Source organism: Manis pentadactyla, chromosome 3, assembly GCF_030020395.1.
Source record: "Manis pentadactyla isolate mManPen7 chromosome 3, mManPen7.hap1, whole genome shotgun sequence".
Lineage (NCBI taxonomy): Eukaryota > Metazoa > Chordata > Mammalia > Pholidota > Manidae > Manis > Manis pentadactyla.
Window position 1 is genome coordinate 581,679 of NC_080021.1, and position 27,695 is coordinate 609,373.

Consider the following 27,695-nt stretch of genomic DNA (forward strand, 5'->3'; position numbering starts at 1 on the left):
CTCAGCTTGCCCAAAGTGAAACTGACAAACACAATAAAAGTAATTTTTTAAAGAACAAAGAGAGAGGTGTTTTTACCACTGTCGGAAATTACTTACATGTCACTTTTGTGGTCTGCATTCTCTTTGGATGTTTTCTGTATGTAACTATAGTTTTTTAAAAATTCCAAACCATGTTTTGTCTGTGTTTACTTATGTGAAGACAGTTCCATGGAAGGGTTTCCCTGAGCTCTGCTAGCCTGGCCAGGCATCAACTACTGCCCCTTCTGGTTCTCCAGCCCCTGCTCTGCACTGCTTCATATACACATCCCAGTCTGATGAGTGGGGAAACAGGCATAGAGAAGCTGGCTCCACTCTGAAGGGAAACTGTTCTGGGCTGTCCTGCAAATGCCGCTACTGGAGGGGTGCCTGGTCATGGTCTTCCCAGCAGCTCCGAGGAGGTGCCGCCTGTTCAGCTGAGCCAATCTCTATGTCCATGGCTCCCTCATCCCACCTGTGCCACCTTGGCTTCAGGGCCTCCTTGTCCTGCCCCTGGCCCACCTGGGGGCCCAGCAGAGCACTACACCCTTGAGGAGAAGAGGAGGGTCCTTGGGGCCCAACTTCCTGCCTCCTGCCACTTCTCAAGCTTGGCCTTGCCCTAACCTGTGGCCAGAAAGTCGTAGTTGGGCCCAGGGACCCATCTGCCCTCCACATCACTCCCACACAGGCCTAGAGGTCCATCTGCTGGCTGAGGGGTTTACCCCACTGGCTCGGTTTCGATTTCCATAGAAAATAAATGTGTCCTGGATTAAAGATGGCAGTGTGGGAAGTGAGACAGACCTCCTCCTAAAACCACATAGAATACAAAATTATAATTAATACAACTAATCCTGAGAGAACAACAGGAAAGAAGGCTGTGCCAGACTGCATACACCTGGGGGAAAGAACAGACCTCTGGGAACAGGGTAGTCTGCAGGCAGTGACCCGGCAAAGCTGTGGCCCAGCAGGACCCAAGCCCTTCCCCCACCCCAGCTCACCAGCGGGAGGAAGAGAAACAGAGCAGGGAGGTAGTGGAGGCCTGGGGCTGCTGAACACCCAGCCGTGGAGATCTGCTCTTGAAGCACGAACCTACGTTGCATGGTGCTCTGGAGATTGGTGGGATTGGAGAGGTAAGATGCAGAATACCTGGAGAGACTGAAATTCCAGCTGCTTCTGGAAAACAGGAATCCACATTCAGCTGCTCTGGGACAAAAGAAAGATGGGCAGTCGGAGAGACTTCCTAACAGCAAGAGGGCTGCTAAAGGGGCAAGGATGGCACAGAGCTTACTGCTCAGGAGAAAGGACAAGTGGACAAAATTGTACAGGTGCATTCTTCCCAGCAGGTTGGGAACTTTCAGGAGCTTCAGGAGCTTCATCCCCCTGGCTGGTTACACAGCTACAAAGCCTCCCAACATGATATGCAACCTGCTGAGCCTTCCTCCATGCCAGCCTGCACTGACTTGCAAACTGACAGCCACTGCCCTGGTGTCAGGCCAGCCAGAGAGAAGCCCAGACTATGGCAGCTAAAAATGCACAGCATAGAGGCTTACACCTGTGTGTTTGGCCCACTGGCTCTGGCAGTTGAGGCAGGCACAGCAGCTGGGAAGCAGGAAGCAGCTCTTTCCTTCCCCCAGGCACCAGTGTCACTCCCCTGAAACCCCCAACATCGCTTCAAGGGCTGAGCAGCTCCAGAGAGTAGAATTTCTGGACACTAGAGGGCGCCACATACAAATATGAAACGTCAAAGGAACCTGGTTCAAACCAAAATCCCACAAACACCAGAAAAAGGGTCAAATGAAACCGAACGCATCAACCATCCTGAAAGAGATTTCAAAATAAAAATCATACACATGCTCATGGAGGTAAAGAAAAATACTCAAGAACTCAGGGAGTAATTCTGGATGGAGATCCAATCATTACAAAATACAGTATCAGATGGACAGTGACTGTAATGGGGTATGTGGGGGGGAACTTGATAATAGGGGAAATGTGGTAACCACAATGTTGCTCATGTGAAACCTGAGCATAAGATTGTATATCAATGATACCTTAATAAAAAATAAAAAATAGAAAAAAAAATACAGTATCAGAAATGAAACATACAAAGGAGGGATTAAAAAGAAGATATAGTGGAGGAGATGCTAAATGGGATAGAAATTAGAGAAGAGGAATACGAAGAAACTGAGGCACAGAGAGAAAAAAGGAACTCTAGGAATGAAATAATATTGAGAGAACTGTGCGACCAATCCAAACAGAACAATATTTGCATTATAGGGATACCAGAAGAAGGAGAGAGAAAAAGGGACAGAAAGTGTCATTGAGGAGGTAATTGCTGAAAACTTCTCCAATCTGGGGAAGGAGATAGTCTCTCAGTTCGTGGAGGTCTACAGATTTCCCAACACAAGGGACCCAAGGAAGACAACATCAAGACATACAATAATTACGATGTCACAGATCAAGGATAAGGACAATTAAAAGCATCCAGAGAGAGAAAAAAAGATCACATACAAAGAAAAACCCATCCGGCTATCATCAGACTTCTCATCAGAAACCTTACATGCCAGAAGGGAGTGACATGAGATATTTGATGCAATGTAGTAGAAGGGCCTCAAAACAAAAATACTCTATCCAGAAAGATTATCATTTAAATTTGAAGGAGGCATTAAATAATTTTCAGATAAGCAAAAGCTGAGAGAATTTACCTCCCACAAACCATCTCTACAGTGTATTTTGGAGGGACTGCTATAGATGGAAGTGTTCCTAAGGCTAAATACGCTGTCACCAGAGGAAATAAAACCACAGTAAAGAGAGTAGAACAAGTAATTGCTGAGCAGATGCAAAATTAAATTAACTATCCTCAGTCAGTCAAGGGTAGACAAAGAGTACAGAATATGACACATAGTATATAAAGAATGGAGAAGAGAGAAAACAAAAGCTTTTAGATTGTGTTCGTAATAGCATACTAAATGAGTTAAGTTAGACTGTTAGATAGTAAGGAAGTTACCCTTGAACTTTTGGTAACCATGAATCTAAAGCCTGCAGTGGCAATAAGTACATATTTATCAATAACTACCCTAAATGTAAATGATCTCAATGCACCAATCAAAAAACACAGAGTCACTGAATGGGTAAAAAAAACAAGACCCATCTATATGCTGCCTACAAGAGACTCACTTCAAACCCAAAGACATACACAGACTGAAAATAAAGGGATGGAAAAAGATAATTCATGCAACTAATAGAGAGAAAAAAGCAGGTGTTGCAGTACTTGTATCAGACAAAATAGACTTCAAAACAAAGAAAGTCACAAGAGACAAAGAAGGACACTACATAATGATAAAGGGCTCAGTCCAACAAGAGGATATAACCATTCTAAATATATATGCACCCATCACAGGATCACCCTACATATGTGAAACAAATACTAATAGAATTGAAGGGGGAAATATAATGCAATACATTCACTTTAGGAGACTTCAACACTGCAGGCACTCCAAAGGACAGATCAACCAGCCAGAAAATAAGCAAGGAGACAGGCACTGAAAAACACAACAAATGCTGGTGGGAATGTAAGCTAGTTCAACCATTGTGGAAAGCAATATGGAGGTTCCTCAAAAAACTAGAAGTATAAATACCATTTGACCCGGCAATTCCACTCTTAGGAATTTACCCAAAGAATAATTTCTCAGATTCAAAAAGACATATGCACTGCTATATTTATTGCAGCACTATTTACAATAGCTAAGATATGGAAGCAACCTAGGTGTCCATCAGTAGATGAATGGATAAAGAAGAGGTGATACATATATGTAAGGCTGGAGGCACCGGAGGGAGGGGTGAGCACATCGGACACTGATGACGTGCCAAAGTCCCCGGCTGCTGCCCCCTCCCAACCCGAAAAATGTGCCTTAGGCTAGCCAATCCTCACGCCTCTGTAAATCTAAGCTCTGCCTCCCCCTACCCTCTTTAAAAACTCACTGCCTGCCCTGCTGAGCACGACTTCTCCAGCCTGTCATGGTGCAGACTGGTGATCCTCGCCCGGGATTGCACTAAAATAAGCTGCCTGGCCCTTTGTTGCCTCTCATCGCCTGCTTATTTCGGTTAAAATTTATCTTACATTTGGTGCCAAAAAACCCAGGAAGGAGCATGAGCGCAGGGCCCCAACCAGCCATCAGAAGCCCTGCCCCCTCCTTCCCTGACCCGGGACCTCAGCCTGCTCTCTGCTGTGTAAACTATTTTCCGGTGAGTCCCTCAGTTTCCCCCAGTCTGTTTCCCTTCCTAACTCCGTTTCACCTGGTCCGTCTGAAATCGTAGCTACGTCCAGATTTGGGCATCCAGCCCATCCGCTGTGGGCATCCAGGATACCCGCCCCTGGCCCTGCGGTGGGGGAGAAGTCCGTCACCCAGGCTCCCAGGCCGTCTCCCCTGACTTGGCACACTTGGGACGCTGGGTGCTCCTCTCAGCGGGATTAGTTGTGGGGTGGTGCAGACATGGGGAACCAGCCCCCGAAAGCAGAGGCTCAGACCCCGCTGCGGTGTCTCATTTCTAATTTGGCTGCTCTGTATTTGTCCCGGGAAGTTTGCAAACGGAAGCTGGTCTTCCTTTGCTCTGAGGCCGGGCCTCAGTACCCTTTGGACAATCAATCTCGCTGGCCCCCTGAGGGAACTTTCGATTTTGGCCTCCTCACCGACTTGACTAATTATTGCCACCGAAGCGGAGAGTGGGGTGAAATCCCATATGTGCAGGCTTTTTGGCCTTTGCACTCCCGCCCAGACCTTTACGTTAAGTGTTCACTGACCCAGGTTCTCCCGGCCCGACCTCCAGTTAAGGATTGTCAGCCTCTTACTCCGCCCAGTCCTCCTTACTTTCAGATCCACCCGAGGACCTCGGTCTCCCGCCTCCCTCAGCTCGCTACCCCCACCCCCTCCGCCACCATCTTTAAGTTCTTTGTCCTCCCCGTGTGGCTGCCATCTTCAAGTCCTGCATTCCCAACCAAGCCATCGTCCTGCTCCTCTCCTCTTCCGGTGGCTGCACCACCCCCTCCCCTCTCCTTCCGCCTTCACCGCCCTCTTCCCCCGACGCCCTCCGGCTCCGGAAGCCACAGACAAGACTCCTCCCAGCACAGACCTGCCTCCTTTCTCTCCCGACCCTACACCCCTCCCCACACCCGCCGTTTTGTAAGAGGTCTGGCGTGGTTGTTGGGAGTGGGTGAGGCGGGTGTAGCAAGTGAACACCTTAGTGGTTGTGTATTGCAGTGTGTGTGCCGTGCCTGCCTGCAGCCTGAAAAGTTTTGGAGTGACCTAGAATCTTAAAGTTTTGCTAAATTAAGTAGACATATTTTGTGCTTAGAGATTATCCTGTAAAGCACATGGTGTCAACAATTATAAAGTGTGTTCATGAATTTGTTAATCTAAAGAATGCTAGTGCAATGGTTTACAATAGCCCACTTCTCAGTGTTGACTGAAAATTAACGTTCCTAATGGTTTTGAGGTCTAATTAAAGCTACTTAAAGAAGAAAACATCTCTACTTGCTAAAAAGATGTGTTTTAATAAGAGAAAGCATAAAGAATGGAAATTCGTTTTGTTGAGGGTAAAAGAAGGTAATTGTTCTAAAGTACAGCTGTTTATTTAAGAGGGAGAACACTGAATGTAAAAAGAAAGTTGTAGAAAAGTTGTGGAAGAATTTAATATGGCCATGCTACATAAAATTAAAGCAAATAAGTCTCAGTATCAAGTACACAGCAAAATTAGAATTTTGTTTTCAGTTAAAAAGACAAAGTTTTCTTAACTGTTAGTCTGCTCTCAGTGCTGAAAGATTGCAAAGAGTTCTCTAATTGTTTTATCAAAACAGTTTCTCATGCTTAAAGTCTCAATGAGTTGTCTGAATATTTAAGATAATGAGATCTTAATATGAAAAAACTAAAAGCTAAGCTTTGCTAATAACTGTGTAACCTTCTGTATTTGCCTTTAAAATCTTTTATTGTCATTCTAGTTAAAAAGATAAGTATTGTTTCATAGTAACTTATGATTCTATTTAGACAAATGCCTTAAAAAAAAACTTTAAGAGCTTCCCAAAATCAAATTCAAAAAGGTGCTCTTACCTCTAGTTAACTCTGATATTTTCCAGAGGGCCCCTGGAACATGTCAGAATAATATTTTCTCATTAGAGAAAGTATTTAGCCAATTTAGCTTTTTTTTTCTCATTAGAGAAAGTATTTAGCCGGTTTGGCTTATTTATCTGATATAAAATTACCTGCTTAATTACCAAGAAAGCACCGTCAAAGAGAATAATGCTAAACTTTGTTACTGAATGTTTTGTGTTAAAGAAATATCCAAATTTCCTTATGTCAACTGTCTTACAGTAAGCTCTCATCAGATCTTTGACCATTGTCATTTGTAGGTCTTTTGTCATTTATAGTCACTGTTTTATTACTCCTAAACTAGTAAAGAACTAGATTTCACCAGAACAAGTATTAGTTACATAAGACGTAAATTAAAAAGGCAAAAGAGAGATCCCAACCTCCACTCCATGACCTTGTAACCATGGCCTTTAAAGTCTTTAATATTCGTGATGAAGAACATGACAGGGGGACAGTGTCCCGAACCCAAGCCTTCGCAGCAGCCCTGCAGCCAGCAGGACAGGGGTCTCATCACACCAAAGATCAGTCCGGAGCTCGTGAGCCTCTGAGACCCTGCTTCCAGTGTGGCCAAGAAGGCCACTGGGCAAAGAAATGCCCCAACCCGACCAACAAGCTGACTAAATCCTGCCCAGTTTGTGGTAAGAGAGGTCATTGGAAAGTAGAGTGCCCAGTTGGGGAAAGTCATCCCCCCGCGACAGAGTCTCGTGGGAGGCAGGCCCCCCTGAGGGACTCCCCTCCAGACCTGCTGGGCCTACTCAAAGACTGAAGATGCCTAAACGTGAACACCCCTATCACCCTTGCCAAGCCCAGGGCCACGCTGGGGGTAGCAGGTAAGTCCATCTCCTTTTTAGTGGACACGGAGGCTACCTACTCTGTTTTACCTTCCTTTCATGGGCGTTTACATCCTTCCCAGGTCTCGGTCAAGGGTGTCATGGGAACCCCCTCTAAGCCTCTAGAGACAGGTCCAGTAGCCTACACGTTTCAGAGCCATCTTTTTACCCACTCATTTCTAGTCATCCCGTCCTGTCCCTTCCCTTTGTTAGGGAAAGATCTCCTCTCCAAGCTTGGTGCCTCTATCTCCCTGCCTCTTAGTCATCCCCAACCGAGCTCACTCATCATCTTAGCCAATATAAGTTGTAGCCCTGAGCCCTCCACAGACCCTCCTGTACCGTCAATCAGCGTTAACCCGATAGTCTGAGACACCTCTACTCCTGTAGTGTCAAGCCATCATGCTCCGGTCCTCATCTGCCTCAAAGACCCATCCTCCTCTCTTTCTAGACCCCAATTTCCTATTTCCCAAGCCTATCGCAAGACCATCCTACCTATCATCAACCATCTTCTTTCTCAAAGGCTTCTGGTACCAACTAATTCTCCGTGTAACACTCCAAACTTTCCAGTCAAGAAGCCATCAGGAGCCTACCAGCTTGTTCAAGACCTGCAGATAATCAACGAAGCTGTAGTCCCTCTTCACCCGGTGTCCCTAACCCTTATACTCTTATCTCAAGTTCCCCCGGCCACCTCTCCTACCTACCTTACTTCTCACTCCTAAGAAAGATACCCCCTTGTTCCGCCCAATGCTCATCTTTCCATTCTTTCATCCAGGCTGCCTGCTACGAACAAGCCCCATCTGTCTCTCATCGTCCAGACTACAGTACTAGATGGGGCAAAGCCTGAGTGATCATGCTAGATATATCTGTCCTGAGATTCGAAGACAACATATCTGCTAGAACCTCCAGCCACCAATAGAGAGGTCGGACAGTAGAAGTGCACAAGACCATGTGGGTACATCAGTACTCGCCCATTCCCTCCAAGCTGCCTCTGGCCTCCCACCAGCCTCAACGCTACCCGCGCTGCCCCTCCTCAGCCGGAAGTAGCCAGATTGAGTCAGCGCCCATTATAACCAAAAGGCTGGAATGTAAGGTTGGAGGCACCGGAGGGAGGGGTGAGCACATCGGACACTGATGACGTGCCAAAGTCCCCGGCTGCTGCCCCCTCCCAACCCGAAAAATGTGCTTTAGGCTAGCCAATCCTCACGCCGCTGTAAATCTAAGCTCTGCCTCCCCCTACCTTCTTTAAAAACTTGCTGCCTGCCCTGCTGAGTGCGGCTTCTCCAGCCTGTCCCAGTGCGGACTGGTGAACCTCGCCCGGGATTGTGCTCAAATAAACTGCCCTGGCCCTTTGTTGCCTCTCGTCGCCTGCTTATTTTGGCTAAAATTTATCTTACAATATACACAATGGAATACTATTCAGCCACAAGAAAGAAACAAATTGTACAATTTGCAACGACATGGACGGAGTCGGAGGGTATTATGCTCAGTGAAATAAGCCAGGCAGAGAAAGACAAGTGCCAAATGATTTCCCTCATTTGTGGAGTATAACAACTAAGCAAAACTGAAGGAACAAAAACAGCAACAGACTCACAGACTCCAAGAAGGGACTAGTGGTTACCAAAGGGGAAGGATGGGGGAGGGCGGGTGTGGAGGGAGGGAGAAGGGGATTGTGGGGTATCATGATCGGTGCACATGGTGTGTGTGGGGTCACAGGGAAGACAGTGTAGCTCAGAGAAGACAAATAGTGAATCTGGGGCATCTTACTACATTGATGGGCAGTGATTGCAATGGGGTGTGGGGGGACATGATAACATGGGTGAATGTAGTAACCACATTGGTTTTTCATGTGAAACCTTCATAATAGTGTAGATCAATAATACTTTAATAAAAAAGTGAAAAAAACTGAAAATAAACGTGTCCTCTCCCGCTCCTTCCAGGTCTCCTCTGAGGCGCTAGGGGCCCAGAGCTGGGGTGCTTAATGAGACTGAGAGCTCCAAGGTGACTGGTGTTTGTTTCTCAAGGTGGTGGGGGGCAGGGCAAGCATTTAGAGGTCTGGGGCCTGGATTCACCAAGTCCACACACCCAGGCGTCCACCAGACTATCCTGCAGGTGAGAAATCTGGGTTACAGTGCTCCAAGCCCCATCCTACTCCTTTCTTTTCAGCACAAAATGGTTTTGCAGTTTTAAAGGCACATACAGTGAGTTTTCCAGAAGTACAATTGGCAAGCACAAGGAGGGAGCAGCACTTTGCTCATTTCCCCCGACAGCACTGGGGGTTGAGTCCCCGTATGTGGGGACCGCGTGGCCGCATCCGAGCGGTTCCGCAGGTCTGCGGGAGGGCGCGAGGTCTCCTTGATCCCCCGACTGCTCGGGTGTGTGCGCGCAGACACCGTCATCGCCTCTTATGTGAGGGCGGTGTGTCCCTCTGGTAGAGCCGCACGTGCAGGATGGTTGTGTGCGACGCGTCAGTGACAGGACGCGGCGGGAGCCCCAGAGGCCCCACCCAGGGGAGGCTGCGGGGCCCGGGCAGAGGTTCGACTCCACGTGGCCGGACTCCGCGAGGCCGCATGAGTCCAGGTACGCGCCCGCCCGTCACACTACAGTTCCCACGATACCCCGGGCGACTGGACTACACTTCCCCGGATGCTCCGCGGCCCGTGCAGCCCGGGGGCGGGGCCGGGGGGCGGAGCGCGGGGGCGCCTGAGAGCGCGGGAAGTCCGGATCCCCGCGCGCCGCGGCCCAGCATAATCCTGGAGCGCGAACTTCGCCGTGAGTCCCTACGGCGCGCGTGGGGGCTGGAAGCGGGTCTGGCTCGTCCCGGCGGAGAGCTCAGCTTCCCGGTCCCAACCCTCTCTCTGCAGAGCTGGCCAAGGCTAAGGCCAAGGCCCAGAGGAGCGGGCACCTGCGGGAGGAGGCCGCCTCCTGCCACCAGCTCGGGGAGCTCCTGGCCAGCCATGGTACGTGCTCCGCCCCCGACTCAGGGTGGGGTCCCGGGGAGTGGGTGGGGGTAAGGGGACCTTGTTGAGCGCCCCCCCTGGCGGCCGCTGTCCGCTCGCCCTGGCGGCCGTAGCCGGCTGGACGGTCGCCCGGGCTGAAGCCTGCGGCGCCCGCTCGCCCAGGCCAGTACGCGGAGGCCCTGCGGGAGCATCAGCAGGAACTGCAGCTCCTGGAAAGCGCCGGCGACGCCCTAGGCCGCGCAGTGGCCCACCGCAAGATCGGAGAGCGGCTGGCGGAGTTGCAGGACTACCCCGCTGCCCTGCAGGTGGGTGGAGATCCGGCCTGGGCCCACCCTTGCTGCACCCAGCCCTCCTGGACCCACGCCTCGTGGGGCTCCCTTTCTGAGGAGGGATGCTCAGTCTCCATTGTTCGGGCTTCTGGCTAGAGGAGATGTGGGGGTGCAAGGCCTGGCTTTGGCCTGCCCTAGGGGTTTAGGGGAGCTCTCCTGGGCAAGGGTGGGGGCCCCCTGAAGTTGGAGGAACATGTGGGGTTTGCTTGAAGTGGGGATTGCTTCACTGGGGCCATTTCTCTGCACCCAGCACCAGCACTGCTACCTGGAGCTGGCCTGTTCCCTGTCCAACCACATCGAGGTGCAGAGGGCCTGGGCCACCATCGGCCGCACCCACCTGGACATCCATGATCACCAGCAGTCACAGGAGGCGTTGCTGCAGGCACAGACCGCCTTTGAGAAGAGCTTGGCTATCGTGGATGAGAAGCTGCAGGGTGAGTGCCCTCAGGGGCCTGATCCCCTACGGCTGCCTCCTGACCTGCCTGTGTGGTGGGTCCCACCTGCCCGGGTGCCCCCACTTTGTGAAGCTGACATACGTCCTTAGAAGTCCCCCCCGAAAGGGACCTGTGGCCCATGCCCTCTGCAGCCATGTCTTGTAATTGCTCTTCACTCCTGTATGCTTTGTAGCAGGGTCCCTGGCACCCACAGTGAGAGGTGGGAGGGGGGATAGGGAAGCTGGACAGCCTGAAGCTGGAGATCTCAGGTGGGGATGCGGCACCGAGCATCTGCTGGGGCATTTTCTAGGGACATTGGCCAAGCGAGAGCTGAGTGAGATGAGGGCACGGCTCTACCTAAACCTGGGCCTTACTTTTGAGAGTCTGCAGCAGGCGGACCTGTGCAATGACTACTTCAGGAAGAGCATCTTTCTTGCTGAGTAAGGCCTAGCTCCGCCCCAGGAGGCACTCGCTCGGGGTGGGCAGCTCCCAAGGGCATTTCGAGAGGGTGCCCCCTGCCCCTGTCATTTCCCATTATCAGAGGTGCTCTGTGCCACTGGCTGGGGGAGACACAGGCTGGCTTGTGGGGCTGGGACCCGGAGTGGCATTAGCAGCTGCCCACCGGCACGTCGGGTGCATGTTTGTGCTGTCCTAGAGCAGGAGTGCTGCGGGTACACCGAGTGCCTGTCACCTCCTGCAGGCAGAACCACCTCTATGAAGACCTGTTCCGTGCCCGTTACAACCTGGGTGCCATCCACTGGCGCCAAGGGCGGCACTCCCAGGCCATGCGCTGTCTGGAGGGGGCCCGGGAGTGCGCACGTGTCCTGAGGAGGGGCTGCATGGAGAGCGAGTGCTGCGTGCTCATCTCGCAGGTGTGCCCTCAGCTACCTGGGCTCGCCCTGGGGGCGCAGGCCTTGGGGTCTGCAAGCCTCACCTGCCCTTGTCCCCAGGTCCTCCAAGACCTGGGGGATTTCTTGGCTGCCAAAAGAGTCCTGAAGAAGGCCTACAGGCTGGGCTCCCAGAAGCCTTTGCAGAAGGTGGCAGTATGCCAGACCCTCAAGTATGGTGAGCCTGAAAAGGGACCTGAGGAGCTGTCCCTCCCTCACGGGATGGAGTGGTCAGTGCATGGGGCCTGGGAAGACTGACAAGTAGCAGCCAGCCATGGTCCCCTCTTGCTGTGAGGCAGGCACTGCTTTGTTATGAGTTTGTCTGATCTTTGCCACAGCCCCACAGGGTACCACCCCCTTACTGGCAGGTGAGCCGAGGCCCAGGGAGGGTGGCTGGCCCTCCTGAGGACACTTGGCTCACAGGTGGTAGAGCCGGGTCAGAGTGCTGCCCTGTGCCACCCTTGCACAGTTCTCTTTCTGGCAGTGCTGGCAGTGGTCCGGCTGCAGCAGCAGCTGGAGGAGTCTGAAGGCGGTGACCCCCAGGGCGCCATGGGCATCTGTGAACAGCTAGGGGACTTGTTCTCCAAGGCAGGCGACTTCCCCAAGGCAGCTGAGGCCTACCAGAAGCAGGTGCATGTCCAGCTGGCATGGGAGGAGAGAGGTGGTGCCACTCTGGACTGGCCTCACGGCTGCTGCCTCCCCAGCTGCATTTTGCAGAGCTGCTCAGCAGGCCAGGACCTGAGCTGGCTGTCATCCATGTATCCCTGGCTGCCACCTCCGGAGACATGAAGGACCACCACCGGGCTGTGCACCACTATAAACAGGAGCTACGGCTGCGTGGCGGTGATGCCCTGGAGGTGAGCAGCAGGGACAGCTGGACTCCCCAGCATGCAGAGCTCTGTGCTTCCTGCACTGGGCCTGCCCCTCTGTGCTGTGTGAGCAGCAGGAGTGAGCTTCCGAGAGGCTGCGGTCCGCTCAGTGCAGCAGGCAGCAGCCGCTGAGTTCCTCTCTCCTCCTGCTCCAGGAGGCCAAGACTTGGTTGAATATCGCACTGTCCCGTGAGGAGGCTGGCGATGCCTACGAGCTGTTGGCGCCATGCTTCCAGAAGGCTCTCAGCTGTGCCCAGCAGGCTCAGCGGCAGCAGCTGCAGGTGCAGGAGCCCACCCCCCACCCCCACCCGCTCTGGGATCCCCAAGCACACCTCCCTGCAGCCTGCCTGCCCTCCCTGCTCCCCAAGGCCATTCCCGCTCAGGACTGCTGGTGCCCAGGCCTTCCCTGAGTCAGCATCCCTGCTTCTCAGAGGTGGGTCCTGCAGCACCTCCATGCCGTCCAGCTGAGGCTGCAGCCCCAGGAGGCCCCTGGCACGGAAGCCAGACTTCAGGAGCTGAGTGTGGCTGAGGCAGAAGAGGAGGAGGACGAGGAGGGCGAGGAGGGTGCGGAGGGCGCCCCAGAGGCCAGTGAGGTGGAGCTCTCGGAGAGCGGTGAGGCCTGATGCTGCCTTGGCTGGCCCTGGAGTTTTCTCCCTGAAGCCTTCCCTGTGCTGGCCCAGGGCTCAGGCTGGGACCCGGGCCCTCGTGGCCTTGGGGCAGGAAGAGGCAGCCCTGCACAGGAAGGGTCACCAGTGACGGTGAGGCAGACAGAGGAGAGTTGCATACAGGGAACACGAGGCGGTCCTGTAACCCTTCCTGCAGGGGCTGGTGACAGAAGCTGGCGATGTCTGCTATGGGGGTGGCATGGGGCCTGACCTGGGGAAATAGCACCCTAAAGCGGAGCAGCGGGCAGGCAGGGTGGGAGTGGAGGTGGGCATGTTGGCCTCCATGAACAGGCACTCAGCATCTCCTCCAGCCAGGGCAGGTTTTCCCGAGGCAGGCATGGCCAGCCTCATGGAAGGTGGAGTGGGAGAGGTTGGGTGGGTTTGTACTGCTGCCATCTTGGTAGCAGGGCCAGGGAGGCGGGTGGGCCTAAGGAGTTGACAGGTTCTGGCTGAGTGGTCTCCCTGAGGCCAGAAGGAACAGGTTCAATTTTGAACTTGGAGGGCCTCTAGAACCTCTAGGTGAGTGGCCAGGGGTCGTGGGAAGGCCCAGCTGTGCCCTAAAGCAGCGTCAGCCAGCCTGAGTATGGCTGGTGTGTGGGTGCAGGGAGCCACAGGGTAGGGGAGGCAGGAATGTCAGGCGATGCCGTCCAACATACAGTCACAGTAAGAGGAGCCCATGAGGAAGGAGATTCTAGAAAAGGCCAGTGGTGTAGGAGGGAGCAGAGGGGTTGGACATGGAGCAGGCAGGAGGTTGGGTGGGCGCGCATGTGTGCAGTCTGGGTGTAGGATGAGAGGTCAGTGCTCGATGGGTGACAGGTGGTCAGAAAGGTCAGCACTGCATCCCCGTGGGCAGAGACTCTGGGTGGGAGTGGATTAGGAGCCAGCACTGGGCCCTCCCCTTCTGAGCTGTTATGTCAGGGGAGCCTGGGGGCCAGGCAGGGAGCCTGGCTCAGCTGGAACGGTGGGCTTGCCTCTGTTGCAGAGGAAGAGGCTGATGGCCAGTCCCAGCAGCTGGAGGAGGAGGAGCTGCAGGGCTGCTTGGGTCAGCAGAGAGTAAGTAAGGTGAGGACGGTGGGGTGGGTGTGTGTCTCCCTCTCGTGCCCCCCAGTGTTGCCTGGTCCCCTCACACCTCTGCTCCCTGTCTTGGTGACTGCCCACAGTGGAACCGGCGCAATGACGTGGGGGAGACCCTGCTGCACCGGGCCTGCATCGAGGGCCATCTGGGTCGCGTCCAGGATCTCGTGAGGCAGGTGGGCCTGCTGCCCTGTTCCTGCCAGCCTGCAGGCTATAGCAGGGGCTCCCTGATGGGTACACTGTCTGCCCCAGGGAGACATGGCAGGGCATGGGGGCTGGAGGGCACACCTGTGGCTGCTGGCCTCACACAAGTCCCTGCAGGGGCCTTCTGGGAACGCTTCGCCCAGTGGTTGGACTTAGGCCAGGGTCAGGGGACAAACCCTCGGGGCCTGTTCTGGGGTCTGGGACTGAGGCCCTGGCGCTCCTCAAGCCTCAGAGCCTCGGGGCAAGGCCAGGCTCCTTCCATCCTTGGCTACAGGGCCACCCGCTGAGCCCCCGGGACTACTGTGGCTGGACTCCCCTGCACGAGGCCTGCAACTATGGGCATCTGGGTGAGCGAGGGCAGGGGGGCTGCTGGCACACACTGGGGAAAGGTCTAACGACAACTCTGGGGGCTGACGAACATTCCTTGCCTGCAGACATTGTTCGCTTCCTGCTGGACAGGGGGGCTGTGGTGGACGATCCGGGCGGCCAGGGCTGTGAGGGCATCACCCCCCTGCATGATGCCCTCAACTGTGGCCACTTCGAGGTCGCTGAGCTGCTCCTCGAGCGGGGGGCATCTGTCAGCCTCCGAACCGCGAAGGTGAGTGAGGACGTGTGCCCAGCGGGTGCGGGCTGCTGTGGCGGGTGCTCCTGCAGGCCCTGCTCAGCTGGGTGCCATGCAGGGCCACAGCCCGCTGGAGACACTGCAGCAGTGGGTGAAGCTGTACCGCAAGGATCTGGACAGCGAGACCTGTGAGAAGGCCAGCACCATGGCGGAGCTGCTTCGGGCAGCCTCCTCTGGCCAAGGCAAGCAGGGGCCTCCTCTGCCTCTGGGGATGTCACTGGCCTAGGGGCGCCCAGGCCCTGGTTCTAAGGCCGCCTCGGTGAGGCTGCTGGGGGTACCGGGCCCTGCCTCACAGTGGACCCTTTTTCCCCACAGCTCCCCACAGCTCCCTGGCTCTCCGGGACCTCCCAAGTGGCCATCTGTTTGACGCTGAGACCTCTCCTCCTTTGAGCCCCTGCCCAGGAACCCCCGAGGTGTCCCAGGCCCCTGCCAGGGTCTCCCCGGGGCAGGTAGTGCCAGCTGTGGCCAGGCCACGGAAGGGCAGGCACAAACTGCCCAGCAGCGGTTCGGAGGGCGGGGACAGCATGGACACCCCACAGCCAACCCAGAAGAGGTCCCGGCATTCTGCCCCACAAGCCAAGTCCTGGGCATTTGGCTCTACCAGCGACAGAGAGGCAGCTGCAGGGAGTGCAGACTGTACAACCTTCCAGGCAGCCATCCACAGTGTGGGCAGTGCCCAGAGCTGCCGCCTGGAGCCTGGTCCCCCTCAGGACCCAGGCGAGGGCCCCACTGCCCAGGCGGCACTCATTTCTGAGCAGAGCCTGGCTGATGACTGGCTGGAGGATGACTCACCCGTGGCGCACCGCCACCCGCCCCGCCCCCAAGGCAGGGGCCACAGCACCAGGCACAGGGCCTTGGGGTCAAGCAGCAGCAGCGCTGTCGGGCCTCAGGCCCGGGCCAGGCAGAGCCAGCTGCCCCGTCTCAAGAGTTGGAGTGGTTTGGCCAGGGCAGGTGGAGACTGCAGCTCAGCCACAGAGCCCCCACGGAGCCCTGACATCCCCAGGCCCTTGGGGCCCAGCAGGGAGAGCCCTTCGGCAGGCCAGTCCTTGGTGGGTGTGTGCTCCTGGAGCAGAGCCGGCTCCCTGGCTGAGGGTGCGGGGGGCAGTGAGGGTGGGAGGCTATTCTTCCTGACACAGCCTGTCCCTCCCACCAGGGCCCGGCCCTGCCCCCTCCCATCCGGGTGCGAGTGAGGGTAGAGGATAATCTTTTCCTAGTCCCTGTCCCACACAGGTAAGTTTCCACTTGCCTTCCTGGCCCCAGCTCCCTCCTGTGAGGACCCCCTTGTTTGCACTTCAGGTGGTCCGTGTGAGAAGGGCTCACTTGGGTTTTATGTCTCATTCCTGCTGGCCAGAGGGCCTGGTAGCTGGGGCAAGGCTGCAGGCCAAGGCAAGGGTGCCCCGCACATGGACAGGCAGGACTCCCAGAGTGGTGTGGTCAGGTCAGGCCCTGCGGCCCCGAGAAACGACTCAGGAGCAGGAGATGTGCTGGGCGGCATGGGGGCTCGGTGTGTCCTGTGCAGAGGGAGGGGAAGAGGAGGAGCCAGATGAGGCAGCTATGGAGCCACAGCAAGGGCGGTGGGACCCTGGAGGCCTTCCCTTGGCGTGCGTAGGGACTGGCCAGCCCTGGGCTCAGTGTGCCCTCTGTCCCCACAGCAAGGAGGCCCACTCTGTGGCGTGGTTGGCCAACCAGGCTGCCCGGCGCTACCACCAGGCCTGTGGGCTGATGCCAAAGCTCACCCTGCGAAAGGAGGGGGCCCTTTTGGCTCCACAGGACCCCATCCCCGATGTGCTGCAGAGCAACGAGGAGGTGAGCAGCCAGAGCTGGGGCCCTGGGCGCGGTGTGCTTCCTGGGGATGCTCACCAGTGCTGCCTTCCAGGTGCTGGCTGAGGTGACCTCGTGGGACCTGCCCCCGCTGACTGACCGCTACCGCAGGGCCTGCCAGAGCCTGGAACAAGGTGAGGGTCCAGAGAGCCCATAGTGGCCTGGGCAGGGGAGCCGGGTGCGCATGTCCCCTGCCCATGCCACTCCCAGGTCTCCAGGCCTCTCCCAGGACCCTGGGTATCAGCCAAGGCCCAGTCCTGCCATACTTCCCTGGGGTTTTCCTCCCAGGGCAGTGGGTGAAGATGGTCCCACGTGCAGGGGGGCACAGCATAGAGCCAGCAGAGCCTCAGACGCTGGGCCCCGGGTAGGCAGTCTGTGTGGCTGGGCTCTGCCAGGGAAGCTGGCCGTGGACTGTGAGATGGGTGGCTGGTGGGAGTTAGGGCCCTGCTGGGGAGGGCCTGATGCAGCAGAGATGGGTCAGCACTACCCACGAGCCATGCACAGGGACTCACGTGGCCCTGGGTCTCCAGGCTGTGGGAGTGAGCTCCACAGCACTCTAGTGAGTGAGGAGGGGTGGCCCACTTTGCCCCTGGGATCACAGGGGAGAACAGGGAGGCTCCGGCCCTGGTGACGCCATATCCCTCCTTTAGCGGAGCACCAGCAGGTGCTGCAGGCCATGGAGCGCCAGGGCTTGGGCCCCTCGTTCAGCGCCTGCTCCCTGGCCCTGTGCCAGGCCCAGCTCAGCCCCCTGCTGCGGGCCCTCAAGCTGCATGCAGCGCTGCGGGAGCTGCGCCTTGCAGGGAACCGGCTGGGAGATGGATGTGTTACTGAGCTGCTGGCTGCCCTGGGCACCATGCCCAGCCTGGTCCTCCTTGACCTCTCCTCCAATCACCTGGGCCCTGAAGGCCTACAGCACCTTGCAGCAGGCCTCCTGGGTCAGGCCGCCCTGCAGGTAGAGACACGAGGAAGCAGCAGGGCAATGTCACAGCCTTCGAATTCAGTCTGCCACTGGGTGGGGAGGTGCAGGGCAGAGCTCTGGGATGGGAAGGGGACGAGATCCTGGGGGGGCCCGTTGTCTTCCACAGAACTTGGAAGACCTGGACTTAAGCATGAACCCCCTCGGGGATGGCTGTGGCCAGGCCCTGGCCTCCATCCTGCGGGCCTGCCCTGTGCTCAGCACTCTGCACCTCCAGGCCTGTGGCTTCGGCCGCAGCTTCTTCCTGAGCCACCAAGTGACCCTGGGCAGCGCCTTCCAAGGTGAGCTGATGGGCATGTCTGTTCCCTGGCCCCAGGGTTCCAGTTGCCCTCAGAGTATGTGTCCAGGGGCTCAGCCTCGAGCAGGAGGGGCCCTGGGTGTCAGGCCTGGCTTCTGGATGACGCAGGTGATGTGTGGGAGCTGGACCTGCCTGGGCTCAGAGGTGTCCCCACAGGATACACCCCCGCCCAGCCACACTGTAGGCCAGAGACCTACCCCACTGTTTTCACTGGGTCTGAGTTCCATATGCCCGAGACAATTCTGTCATAAGCCCGCCAGGGCTGCAGAGAGCCTGTGGTGTCAATAAGGGAACTGGGGGATCCTTTAGGGGGACTTTCTGCAGAGGTGGTGGGCTAGGAAATGGGCCCAGGACTCTTAAGAGCAGCGGCAGGGGAGGGGTCTGGGGTTGGGACAGCAGAGCGCTCCCTAGCCCCCGCCACCAGGCAGGGCCATCCCAGCCCAGGGCCTGCCTCAGATGGGAGCAGGCAGAGGACCCAGAGAAACTGGGAGACCTAGGCAAGACCTACCTTGTCTTCCATGTGCACAAAATCTCAGGGATGATAGTTTTCCAGACAGCTTCCCCAGAGGAATCATGAGGGTTTGGGGCCTAGGACTCTAGCAGGGCTTGGGTGATGGCCGTGTGGGGCTAACAGAAGTTTTGGCCACTGGTGGCAGAAGCCAAGTGCCTGAAGACACTGTCCCTGTCTTACAACATCCTGGGTGCCACCACCTTAACCCGGGTCCTGCAGAGCCTGCCCACCCACAACCTCCTACACCTGGAACTCAGCTCTGTGGCAGCCAGCAAGAGTGACTCAGGCCTTGTGGAGCCTGTGGTCAGATACCTGACCAAGGTACGTGGGTACCATCCAAGCCAGAGGTCCTACTGCTGAAGCCTAGGGTGCACGCAGAGGTGGGGAAGAGGGCCGTTGTAGAGCAAGCTTTCTATAGATCAGCCCGCCGCTGTGGACTGAATCCTGGCCAGCATGAAAAGCACCTGGGACCCAGGATGCACCCCCCTTGTGTCCAGGCCTCCAGTGCCCTCTTGTGGCTCTTCCAGGCAGAGCCGGGGCCTTGCTGTGTGCTGAGTGTGGCTTCTGCCTGGAAGAGGCATTTGCTTCTTCAGATTGTGGGGACACTGCTCCTTTCTGGCCCCTTGGGGGTCAGGCAGTCTATGCCCCTTATTCCCAAGGGACAAGGCTGTCTGGCCTGGGTGTGGTGACACCTGTTAGAAGCAGAGAGAGCAGGTGCTTCACTCGTCCAGCCCCACTTAGGCCTCTGCTGTCTCTAGGAAGGCTGTGCTTTGGTGCACCTGAGCCTGTCTGCAAACCACCTGGGTGACGAGGCGGCAAGGGGCTTGAGCAGGTAACGCCCGTGCCTCCACTGTCAGCAGGGCTCTCATCCCCAGGCCCGGGAGGCTGGGGACGCTGGCTCAGGCAAGGAGGGGCCCTGGGGGTGGTGCCCGCTCCTTCCCCAAGTGAGACCCAAAATGGGGCTCCCTTCAGCTTCGTCCCTGCCTTCCAAGTTAGCAGTCCTCCATATTTTCCTCCCCATGCTCCCTGGCTCTTGCGAGCTTTTCCCTCCAGTGTGTCCCTTCCTGTCACCCTTTGTGAAGCCCACACAAGGGCCACTGCTCTCATGACTCTCCATACTCAGCTGGCTCCTGAGGGGCACCCAAGCCAGGCAGGCATACCCAGGCCCAGCCACTGTGGTCCTGGCCCCTGGCAATACCTAGGCAGAGCTGTGGGTTTGTCTGGTGCAGCTTTCCCTGGGCTGAGGGTCTTCCCTCCCTGGAAACTGACCCCCTGCTCTTCTCCCCTCGTCTCAGATGTCTCTCTTTCTGCTCCTCTCTTGTCTCACTGGATCTGTCTGCCAACCCCGAGATCAGCAGGGCCGGCCTGGAGGAGCTGCTGTCTGCCCTCCAGGCGCGGCCTCTAGGCCTCCGCTTCCTTGGCTTGTCAGGTGAGCGCCAGGTGTCATGGCCACAAGTGTCATACCAGGGCTGGTGATACAGCTCTCTCCTTAGGGACCTGAGTCCCAGGTGCCTCTAAAGGGGTGTTGCTGCCACAAGCCAGACAGCAAGGGTGGGTTGAACCCCCAGCTCCTAAAATGATGAGGCAGGAGCATGGAGTCTCTGCCTCTGGTCTGTTCCGCCTGTCCCTTGAAGGGAGACCACGGCAGGTGATCCTCTTCCACAGAGACTTAGTCATTGCCACACGCAAGAGGGAGCTCAAGGTCAGGATGGCAAACACTGCCACTAGGGATCTTCCCACTTCCTGGCAGGGGCTGCTCTGACCCTGCCTTCCCTGCCAGTGGCTTGACTTAACTTGTTCTTCTGGCTCCACCTAGGCACAGTACCCTACCAAAGCTGACTGTCCTCTGGGAGGTGGCATTTGGTGACTGACCACCTAGCTGGGGTCTCAGGCAGGAGAGCATCAGGCTTTGCCTCCCTGAGGATAAGGGCTGGGCGTTGGCAGGCACATGGGAGTCCCCAGGTTCTTGCTGCTCCTCGTCCCCTGCCCCACGGGCTAGGCTGGCTCCTCTGGGAAGACCTCCTGAAAGCAGACTAATGGGCTTCCTGGCATCTGCACCTTCACAGGCTCCCTCGGATCCTGAGCCTACTGGGCACTCTCTGAGGAGCAAGCCTTTGACACCCTAGTGTCCTGAGATTCACAGGCAGCTCGATTGTGTCCATTTTATGGATGGAGAGACCCAGATACCATCATAAACACCGTTCAGGAGCAGCATTTATTTTACTCAGCGTCCCTCCTGCCCCACCACCACCTGGGAACGTTGCTCACCATCCCAGGCTGCCCCTCGGGGAGAATATGTTCCTTCCTAGAGCGTCATTAGGCCTCTCCTGGCCTTCTGTTGTGCACCTTGCTGCAGCCCTTGGGGCCTCAGAGAAAGCGTGTTGTCCTGAGGGTCACATTGGTGAAGAGAAAAAAACACAGGCTTGAGAGCCCCACGGGACCTCCTGAACAGCACTGGCTCCTCAGGGCTCCCCTGGCTCCGCTTGCTGAGAGCGGCTTCCTGAAGCCTGCTCTTGCCTCCCCTCTGCAGGCTGTGCTGTCCGGAGCCCCCTGGGCTTGGATCTATGGAGCAAGATCACCACGCAGCTGCAGGAGCTGCAACTGTGCAACAGGCACCTCTCTGCAGAGGACCGCGACACCCTGCGCCAGATGCTGGGCAGCCAGCCAGTCCTGGGTGCGTGCACACTGGAGCGAGGTCCCAAGCTCTTCTTCAGGCGCCTGTGAGGCCGGCCCGCCCCTGCCCACTGCCCCCTGCCCTCTGCCCCCTGCCCTCTGCCTGCTGCCCAAGCCCCTAATAAACGAAGCCGCTGCTGCCGCCAGACGCCAAAGGTTTGCTTTGCTGTAGGTAAACAGAGCCCGCTGGAATTGCAGGCAGATCTGGCCACTTAGAGGTGGCCGGTTTGAGAGTGAAGCCTTTTCGTTCTTGGGTCCTCTACCCACCCGCGAGCTGTACCCACGGCTTTGCGTCCGCTCCCAGGCCGCGGCCGCGTTTGAATTACACTCCCTGGTGAGCGGGCGGGGAGGGTGCGCGCAGGCGCAGACGTCACGCGGGGAGGCCGCGCGCAGGCGCAGATATCACGCGGGGCCGCCATCTCCGGGACCGACCGATCCCGCCCAGGTACTCCGGGGCTAGGGGGCGGGCAGGAACTGGCCTAGGCCCGCGGGTGTCGCCACGCTGCAGGGGGCACCTCGTGCCCGGGCCCCTCACTCACCCTGGGGTTCCGGAGCCGCCTTCCCGGCCCCGACGCCTCCGAGCGCGGCGGGAGCCCCAGGTGGCGTGGACCCGCTGCTCGCCCGGGCCGGCAGTGGCCTGACAGCGGCGTCCTCTAGAAACCGGCTTTCCGGCTTGATGCCGCCTTGTGAGGCTTAGCTGTGTCTCCGCCGGCAGCCAGGGTGCGTTCGTTTTCGTGGCTAAATGGGATTCCACTGTAGGAACGACTCCTTCCTCGTTTCCGCGCACTGGGGCTGGGCACGCCTCCGCCTCCCAGATGCTCCGGGAGGGCGACGAGGTCTCCGTGCCCCCGCCCTAGGGCTCCTGTAATTCCTCCGTCTTAAATGCAGCCCCTCCCTTGCGGAGATCTGCTCTCTAACTTGCCCTTTCGCAGCTCTTACCCGCCTTCCCCTCCGCCAGCTGCACACGCTGGGCTGCTCCAGGCCGTAGCTGGGCTGCTTTTCTTTTGTCTCCGCCCCTGAAGCCCTTGTTTACACCATCCCTCCCTGCGGTGGGTGTCACTGCCCAGGGCTGCCGGCCTGAGCCTCTTCTGACCGCCAGCCGCCTCCGCGCCCCTCCTTGCACACCTAGGGAGCCTCTCACACCACCACATGGGAACCAGAGTGCACGCCTGCCCTCCAAGCCTGCCCCCCGTTGTTCTGCTCCATCTCACGTCATGGTTCTTTGGCTGGTAAACAGGGCTGTCATTTTGATTCCTTGTTCATCTTCACTCCACTTAAAATCTTTTATTGGTCTGGTGGTTTCCACCTCCAAAGTGTGTCTTGAGCTGGCCCCAGCCATTGCATCTGCTTCCTGACTGGGCAGGACCCTCCCAGGGGTTTCCTGCTTCCTCAGCCCTCTATCCAGCTGGGAGCCCCAAGAGTCTTCAACCCTCTGACAGCTCTTGCTGCATTAGTACATTAGTATCTTTTAATGTTGTATATTGTATCCAGCCCACCTCTCCATCTTCATTCCCAAGGATGCCCCTCACTCGAAGCCCGTTAACTATATCCCAGGCTTGTCTGCTCCTCGAAATTTGTTCCTATATTCAGGCCTCATGTTATGTGTGCTATTCCTTTTACCCAAACGTTCCTCCCCAGGTGGAACATGTGACAACTGCCACCCCCTCTTCCTCCTGAGCGCCTGGCTCAGAGCAGCCCTGACAAACCGCCCGTTGCCGCGGGTCTGCTCTCCTCAGGTGCTTGTCTGCACCTGCTTCCTCCTGACATCTTCCAGGGCAGGACCGGTGTCCCCCTGCATTGCCCGCAGTGCCTTGTGTCCTTAATGCTGTTTCTCACCTGTCTCTGTGGAGGGTGAGGGCGCTCTCCACGACCTCAGCACTCAGGAGTGTCGAAGGGCACCTCTGGGCCGACCCCGGCTCTGCTCCCCAGGTCTCTGCTGCGACCAGAGCCCACAGGATGTTTCACGGGATCCCAGTCACTCCGGGCACGGGAGGTGAGTGCTGCCCAAGCTGGGCAGGGACCCAGAGGGCCCAGGCTCTCAGCCTCTCTGCAGAGGCTGATGGGAGTGGTGGCTGGACATTGGGGGCCGGGGGTCTGTAAGCGTCTGCTCCATAGGCCAGGGTCTGGTGTAGTTTACCATGGGACCCCAGAGACCTGCCCCAGGAGGGGCCAGCTGGGCACAGACAGCTTTAATGTGACCAGAACTTCAGGGGTCCTGGGCATCCCAGAGTCACCAAACCAAGGAAGGGTGATGAAGCACATAATGAATGTTTGCGCCGTCACTGAGCCGTAAGGAAGGTGCAGACGCCCCGCTGCAACGAGGCAGCCAAGGAACAGCAGTGACATGGACCAGGCCTGGCACAGAGCTCCGAGGCCCAAGCCATGCCCTCTGCTCAGAGCCCCTAACAAACTGATGGGGGGAGTCAAGATTGGAATCCCCATCCTCCAGTTTCCTCGGGGCTCTTTGGGATTTAACACAGGGGGAAGCCTCTGGAAGGGTGTTGGAATGAGGCTGTGCTCAGGATAGATGGCCAGGCCCACTTAGGGCCATCCTTGCGGCCAGCCTGCCAACTCTCTGCCTGCTCTGTTGCAGCCCCTGGGAACAAGCCGGAGCTGTATGAGGTGAGTGACAGACACTCCCTGGCCAGCACTGGCTAGCAGTAAATACCGGTGTGAGTGTCTCCAGGGCCTGGTAGCCACCTGCTGCTTTTAGCTGACACACTGCGCCCCTCTCCAACAGGAAGTGAAGCTGTACAAGAATGCACGGGAACGGGAGAAGTAAGTCCAACCAGCAGGCTGCCCACCCCCAACACACATACCTGTGCCCACCCAACCCACCTCCCCTGAGCAGCCTCCTCCAACCCCCAGACCCACCCCCACTGAGGTCAGGAGTATGTAGGGTCAAGTTGGCGAAATGGTTCCCCAGAAGCCTCCACCTGGAGTGGGATAGGAGGCAGCCAGGTGAGGAGCTTTGCCTTAGCCACACCAGCAGGACTGGCGCCCTGGGCCCTGGGGCCTCTGCTTTCCTGCCTTTGGCAGCCGTGTCCTGATGGACGTGTTTTCCAGGTATGACAACATGGCAGAGCTGTTTGCAGTCGTGAAGACGATGCAGGCCCTGGAGAAGGCATACATCAAGGACTGTGTCACACCCAATGAGTGAGCTTGCTGTCCCTGTGCCCAAACTCCAAGACACCTGTCCTTGGAAGCTTGTTTCTTCCCTCCAGGACCTGGGTGCTTAGTAGGAAGCAAGAGCAGGTCTGAGGCCCAAGCTGGGTGGCCCATGTGGACCTCTACCTCCCACATCAGGCTGTGAGGGTGCCCACCTGGCGCAAGGAGGGCACCCCTGGGTACTAGTGGCCTCGGTGCTGGCTCAACCAGGAAGTCCCAGCAGCGGTACTGAAATGTGCTGGGGTACATGCATGTCCACCAACCTGGACCTGGGTTATTGCCTTCAGAAGGCAAGCAGGAAGGTTGGGTCTGTCTGTGAGACGCTGCTGACCAGGCCTGGCTGGCCCCCAGGAGGTACATGGGGCCTTTGTTCAGTGCAGCAGGCCTGCCGCATAGGACCATGAACTGCCGGTGTGTAGGCAACAGCTAATGTGTTCCAGGAGAGGGCAGGTGGGGTCAGGCAGGCCTCAGCCCAATATTGGACTTGGGGCCAGTCTGCATGGCCCAGGCCTGGCCACATGTGGTGGACATATTTTGGCCACCACCCCCCCACACACACACCCAACTCATTCTCGTCCAGAGTTCTTTTCTCACATACACCTGAAGGGAAACTTCGGCCCCTGACGGTCCATCTTTGCCCTGTTGTCCAGCCCTCTGTGAGTGCTGCCTGGTCTGGATGGGCCGAGGGAGGAGAGGGCATCAGCCTGGCCCTCTCCCTAGGTACACTGCAGCCTGCTCCCGCCTCCTGGTCCAGTACAAAGCCGCCTTCCGGCAGGTTCAGGGCTCAGAGATCAGCTCCATTGATGAATTCTGCCGCAAGTTCCGTGTGAGAGAGCTGGCCCCTGCACTCTGAGGGGGCGGGATGTGGGAGGTGTGGGTGCCGCTGCAGTGGGCCTGTCCGGCACAGGGCTACCCTGTAAGGCCCGGCCCCTGCACCGTCCTGTCCTCAGCTGGACTGCCCACTGGCCATGGAGAGGATCAAGGAGGACCGGCCCATCACCATCAAGGATGACAAGGGCAACCTCAACCGCTGCATCGCCGACGTCGTCTCAGTGCGTCCCCATGGCCCCGGGGTCCTGGGGGCATCAGGAGAGCTAATGCCAGCCACTGGCCACACGCGCGGAGCCCTGGGATCCCCAGGGCTGCGCAGCACTCAGACTCGGGGTGGGGAACCCCTGTAGCTGGGAACAAGAGGGGTGAGCAGACCTTTCCCCCTTAGCTGCATCCAGGAAGCCCCCCAAGCTCCTCTCCAGCCTGAGACCCACATAGGCTATGCCTAGGAGGCCCAGTCAAAGCAGGGCCATGAACAACAGCAGCTCCCCACACCCAGGGGCCAAGCTGCAGGGAGAGGGCTTCAGGAATGGGTGTGAGGTCTGAGTGACCACTGGACAGCAAAGTTGTGGAGTGGGGAGGCTGAGGAGGAGGAGCGAGTCCCTGAGGCCAGAGGGGTCCTGGGCAGGGCTGACCTGAGCTCGGCCTCCCAGAGGAATCAGGCCTGTGGGCGACAAGGCGGCTCCCACCCTCGGCCCCCTGGGTCCAGGTCGCCTCATGCACACATTCGCCCCCAGCTCTTCATCACAGTGATGGACAAGCTGCGCTTGGAGATCCGTGCCATGGATGAGGTGCGTCTCCCAGGCAGGGCGGGAGGCTGAGCACAGGTGCCGGGAGGGCATGGGGGGGTGCAGGGGCAGGGGTCCCAGATCCCTCTCTGTGTCACTTCTGCAGATCCAGCCTGACCTGCGAGAGCTGATGGAGACCATGCACCGTATGAGCCACCTGCCCCCTGACTTTGAGGGCCGCCAAACGGTCAGCCAGTGGTGAGTGTGTCCCCGAAGGCCCGCAGCCCTGGCCCTCCCGGCCCCGGCTGCCGCTCCTCCCCTCGCGCCCAGCCCTGTGTCCCACAGGCTGCAGACGCTGAGCGGCATGTCTGCATCCGACGAGCTGGACGACTCCCAGGTGCGCCAGATGCTCTTTGACCTGGAGTCGGCCTACAATGCCTTCAACCGGTTCCTGCACGCCTGAGTCCCGTGGTCCCTGCCCAGGCTGGGCTGGGAGAGGAGCCTCCCACAGCAGCCCTCCTGCTTCCTCGGATGCTGGCCCCTGCATGGTCTGCATGTGTCTGGCTGTCCATAGCAGCCTGTCTGTGTGTCTGTCTATGGTGTCGTGACCCTGGAGTCCCCTCCCTCCCCACAATAAAGATGCTTTCTGACCTCCCTGCTCCTGTATTCTCCCCAACACCAGCCCTGCATGTCTGGATGCCCTCTGGGCCTAAGTGCCAGTTTGCCTCTGGGGGCACTGCCCGTGTGAGCCTCCACCTGGGCCAGGTGTGGCTCAATCCTCACTGCAGAGGAGGCTCACACCTCCCCAACCTTTCATGGGAGTCCTGGGCAGCTTGGGTGCCCAGCTGGCTGGGTGCAGGTGCCTCTGCTGCCCAGGCTCGGAGGTTTGACTGCAGCTCACCTGCATCTCGCTGCCCTGGAGGACACTGCAGGCCAGCACAGGGCTTCAGACCTTCGCATCAGGGCCCTGTCCTTGTACAGTGGCTCCCTGGAGCCCCAGTAGATAGATAACTCGAGGGTGGACGGCAGGTCGTACTCCTGCCCAATGCCAAGGATGCCCCTTGACAGGGACCAAGGTGTAGCAGATGAACTCTACAGGGACGTCCTGGGCCAGCCTTACCCAAGGCCTGGTGATAGCAACAGGCTGCAGGGGGGACGTGCTATGCAAATGCTGGCAGTGGTTCATTAACCAGTATTTATGAGGCAGACTGCTGTTGGCACTGAAGATGGTGCTCTGTGGCCGTCACACGCACATCCTCATGGGCAGGCAGCAAACCCCAAGACCAGGGCTGCAGATCCCAATGTATTTCATATTTTAGCAATTGTGGCATTGGGATAAGAGACACTGCCGGAGTTTATTGCAGTTTTTCTTAGTGGTGCTTCTCAATATCTATGGTGTCTAGAGGCAATGAAGTAAGGGGGTGCAGCATTTCAGATGGCAATGATGAGATTGGAGGCCACGAGGAGGGGAGGTACCTTTCACGTGGGTAGCCAAGGTCACCGTCTCTGCTGACACTGAACAGAAGGACCAGGAGGAGTAAATGAGCTCTGCTGAGGGGCGCAGGATCTCCTCAAGGAGTCCTGGACACCAGTGCAGGGCTTGGAACAGAGGCATTCCCCCACCGTGTGTTCTACGAGGGAAAGACAGATACAGGGCACCTGG

The 27,695-nt window shown here is 57.4% G+C and overlaps 2 protein-coding genes across 5 annotated transcripts; both read left to right on the forward strand.

Moving 5' to 3' along the window:
* The first annotated feature begins 9,521 nt into the window (after positions 1–9,521).
* On the forward strand, positions 9,522–21,586 carry TONSL (tonsoku like, DNA repair protein). Of its 3 annotated transcripts, XM_057497614.1 has the most exons (26): positions 9,522–9,754; positions 9,847–9,942; positions 10,105–10,247; positions 10,522–10,705; positions 11,016–11,145; positions 11,406–11,577; positions 11,656–11,770; positions 12,077–12,222; positions 12,297–12,449; positions 12,617–12,742; positions 12,893–13,073; positions 14,109–14,188; positions 14,287–14,376; positions 14,679–14,751; positions 14,839–15,002; positions 15,085–15,208; positions 15,342–16,075; positions 16,180–16,256; positions 16,679–16,832; positions 16,903–16,981; positions 17,498–17,799; positions 17,933–18,104; positions 18,778–18,953; positions 19,391–19,464; positions 19,928–20,061; positions 21,163–21,586. In XM_057497614.1, the coding sequence occupies exons 1-26, from the start codon at positions 9,553–9,555 to the stop codon at positions 21,354–21,356; spliced, it is 4,275 nt and encodes a 1,424-aa protein (XP_057353597.1). In that variant the 5' UTR covers positions 9,522–9,552; the 3' UTR covers positions 21,357–21,586. The 3 variants fall into 3 exon arrangements, 2 of the variants coding, with proteins under 2 accessions (XP_057353597.1, XP_057353598.1); XM_057497615.1 differs by lacking the exon at positions 21,163–21,586 and having other exon boundaries at positions 19,395–19,464; XR_008996087.1 differs by lacking the exon at positions 21,163–21,586 and having other exon boundaries at positions 17,498–18,104; positions 19,395–19,464; positions 19,928–19,986.
* Positions 21,587–21,705: 119 nt separating this feature from the next.
* VPS28 (VPS28 subunit of ESCRT-I) lies at positions 21,706–26,683 on the forward strand. 2 transcript variants are annotated; one of them, XM_057497617.1, is made up of 10 exons: positions 21,706–21,750; positions 23,235–23,298; positions 23,899–23,927; positions 24,046–24,083; positions 24,372–24,461; positions 25,194–25,299; positions 25,424–25,525; positions 26,042–26,095; positions 26,199–26,290; positions 26,430–26,683. In XM_057497617.1, exons 2-10 carry the CDS (start codon positions 23,262–23,264, stop codon positions 26,638–26,640), a joined length of 759 nt encoding a protein of 252 aa, XP_057353600.1. In that variant the 5' UTR covers positions 21,706–21,750; positions 23,235–23,261; the 3' UTR covers positions 26,641–26,683. The 2 variants fall into 2 exon arrangements, with proteins under 2 accessions (XP_057353600.1, XP_036778985.2); XM_036923090.2 differs by lacking the exon at positions 21,706–21,750 and having other exon boundaries at positions 26,378–26,683.
* Positions 26,684–27,695: the final 1,012 nt, after the last annotated feature.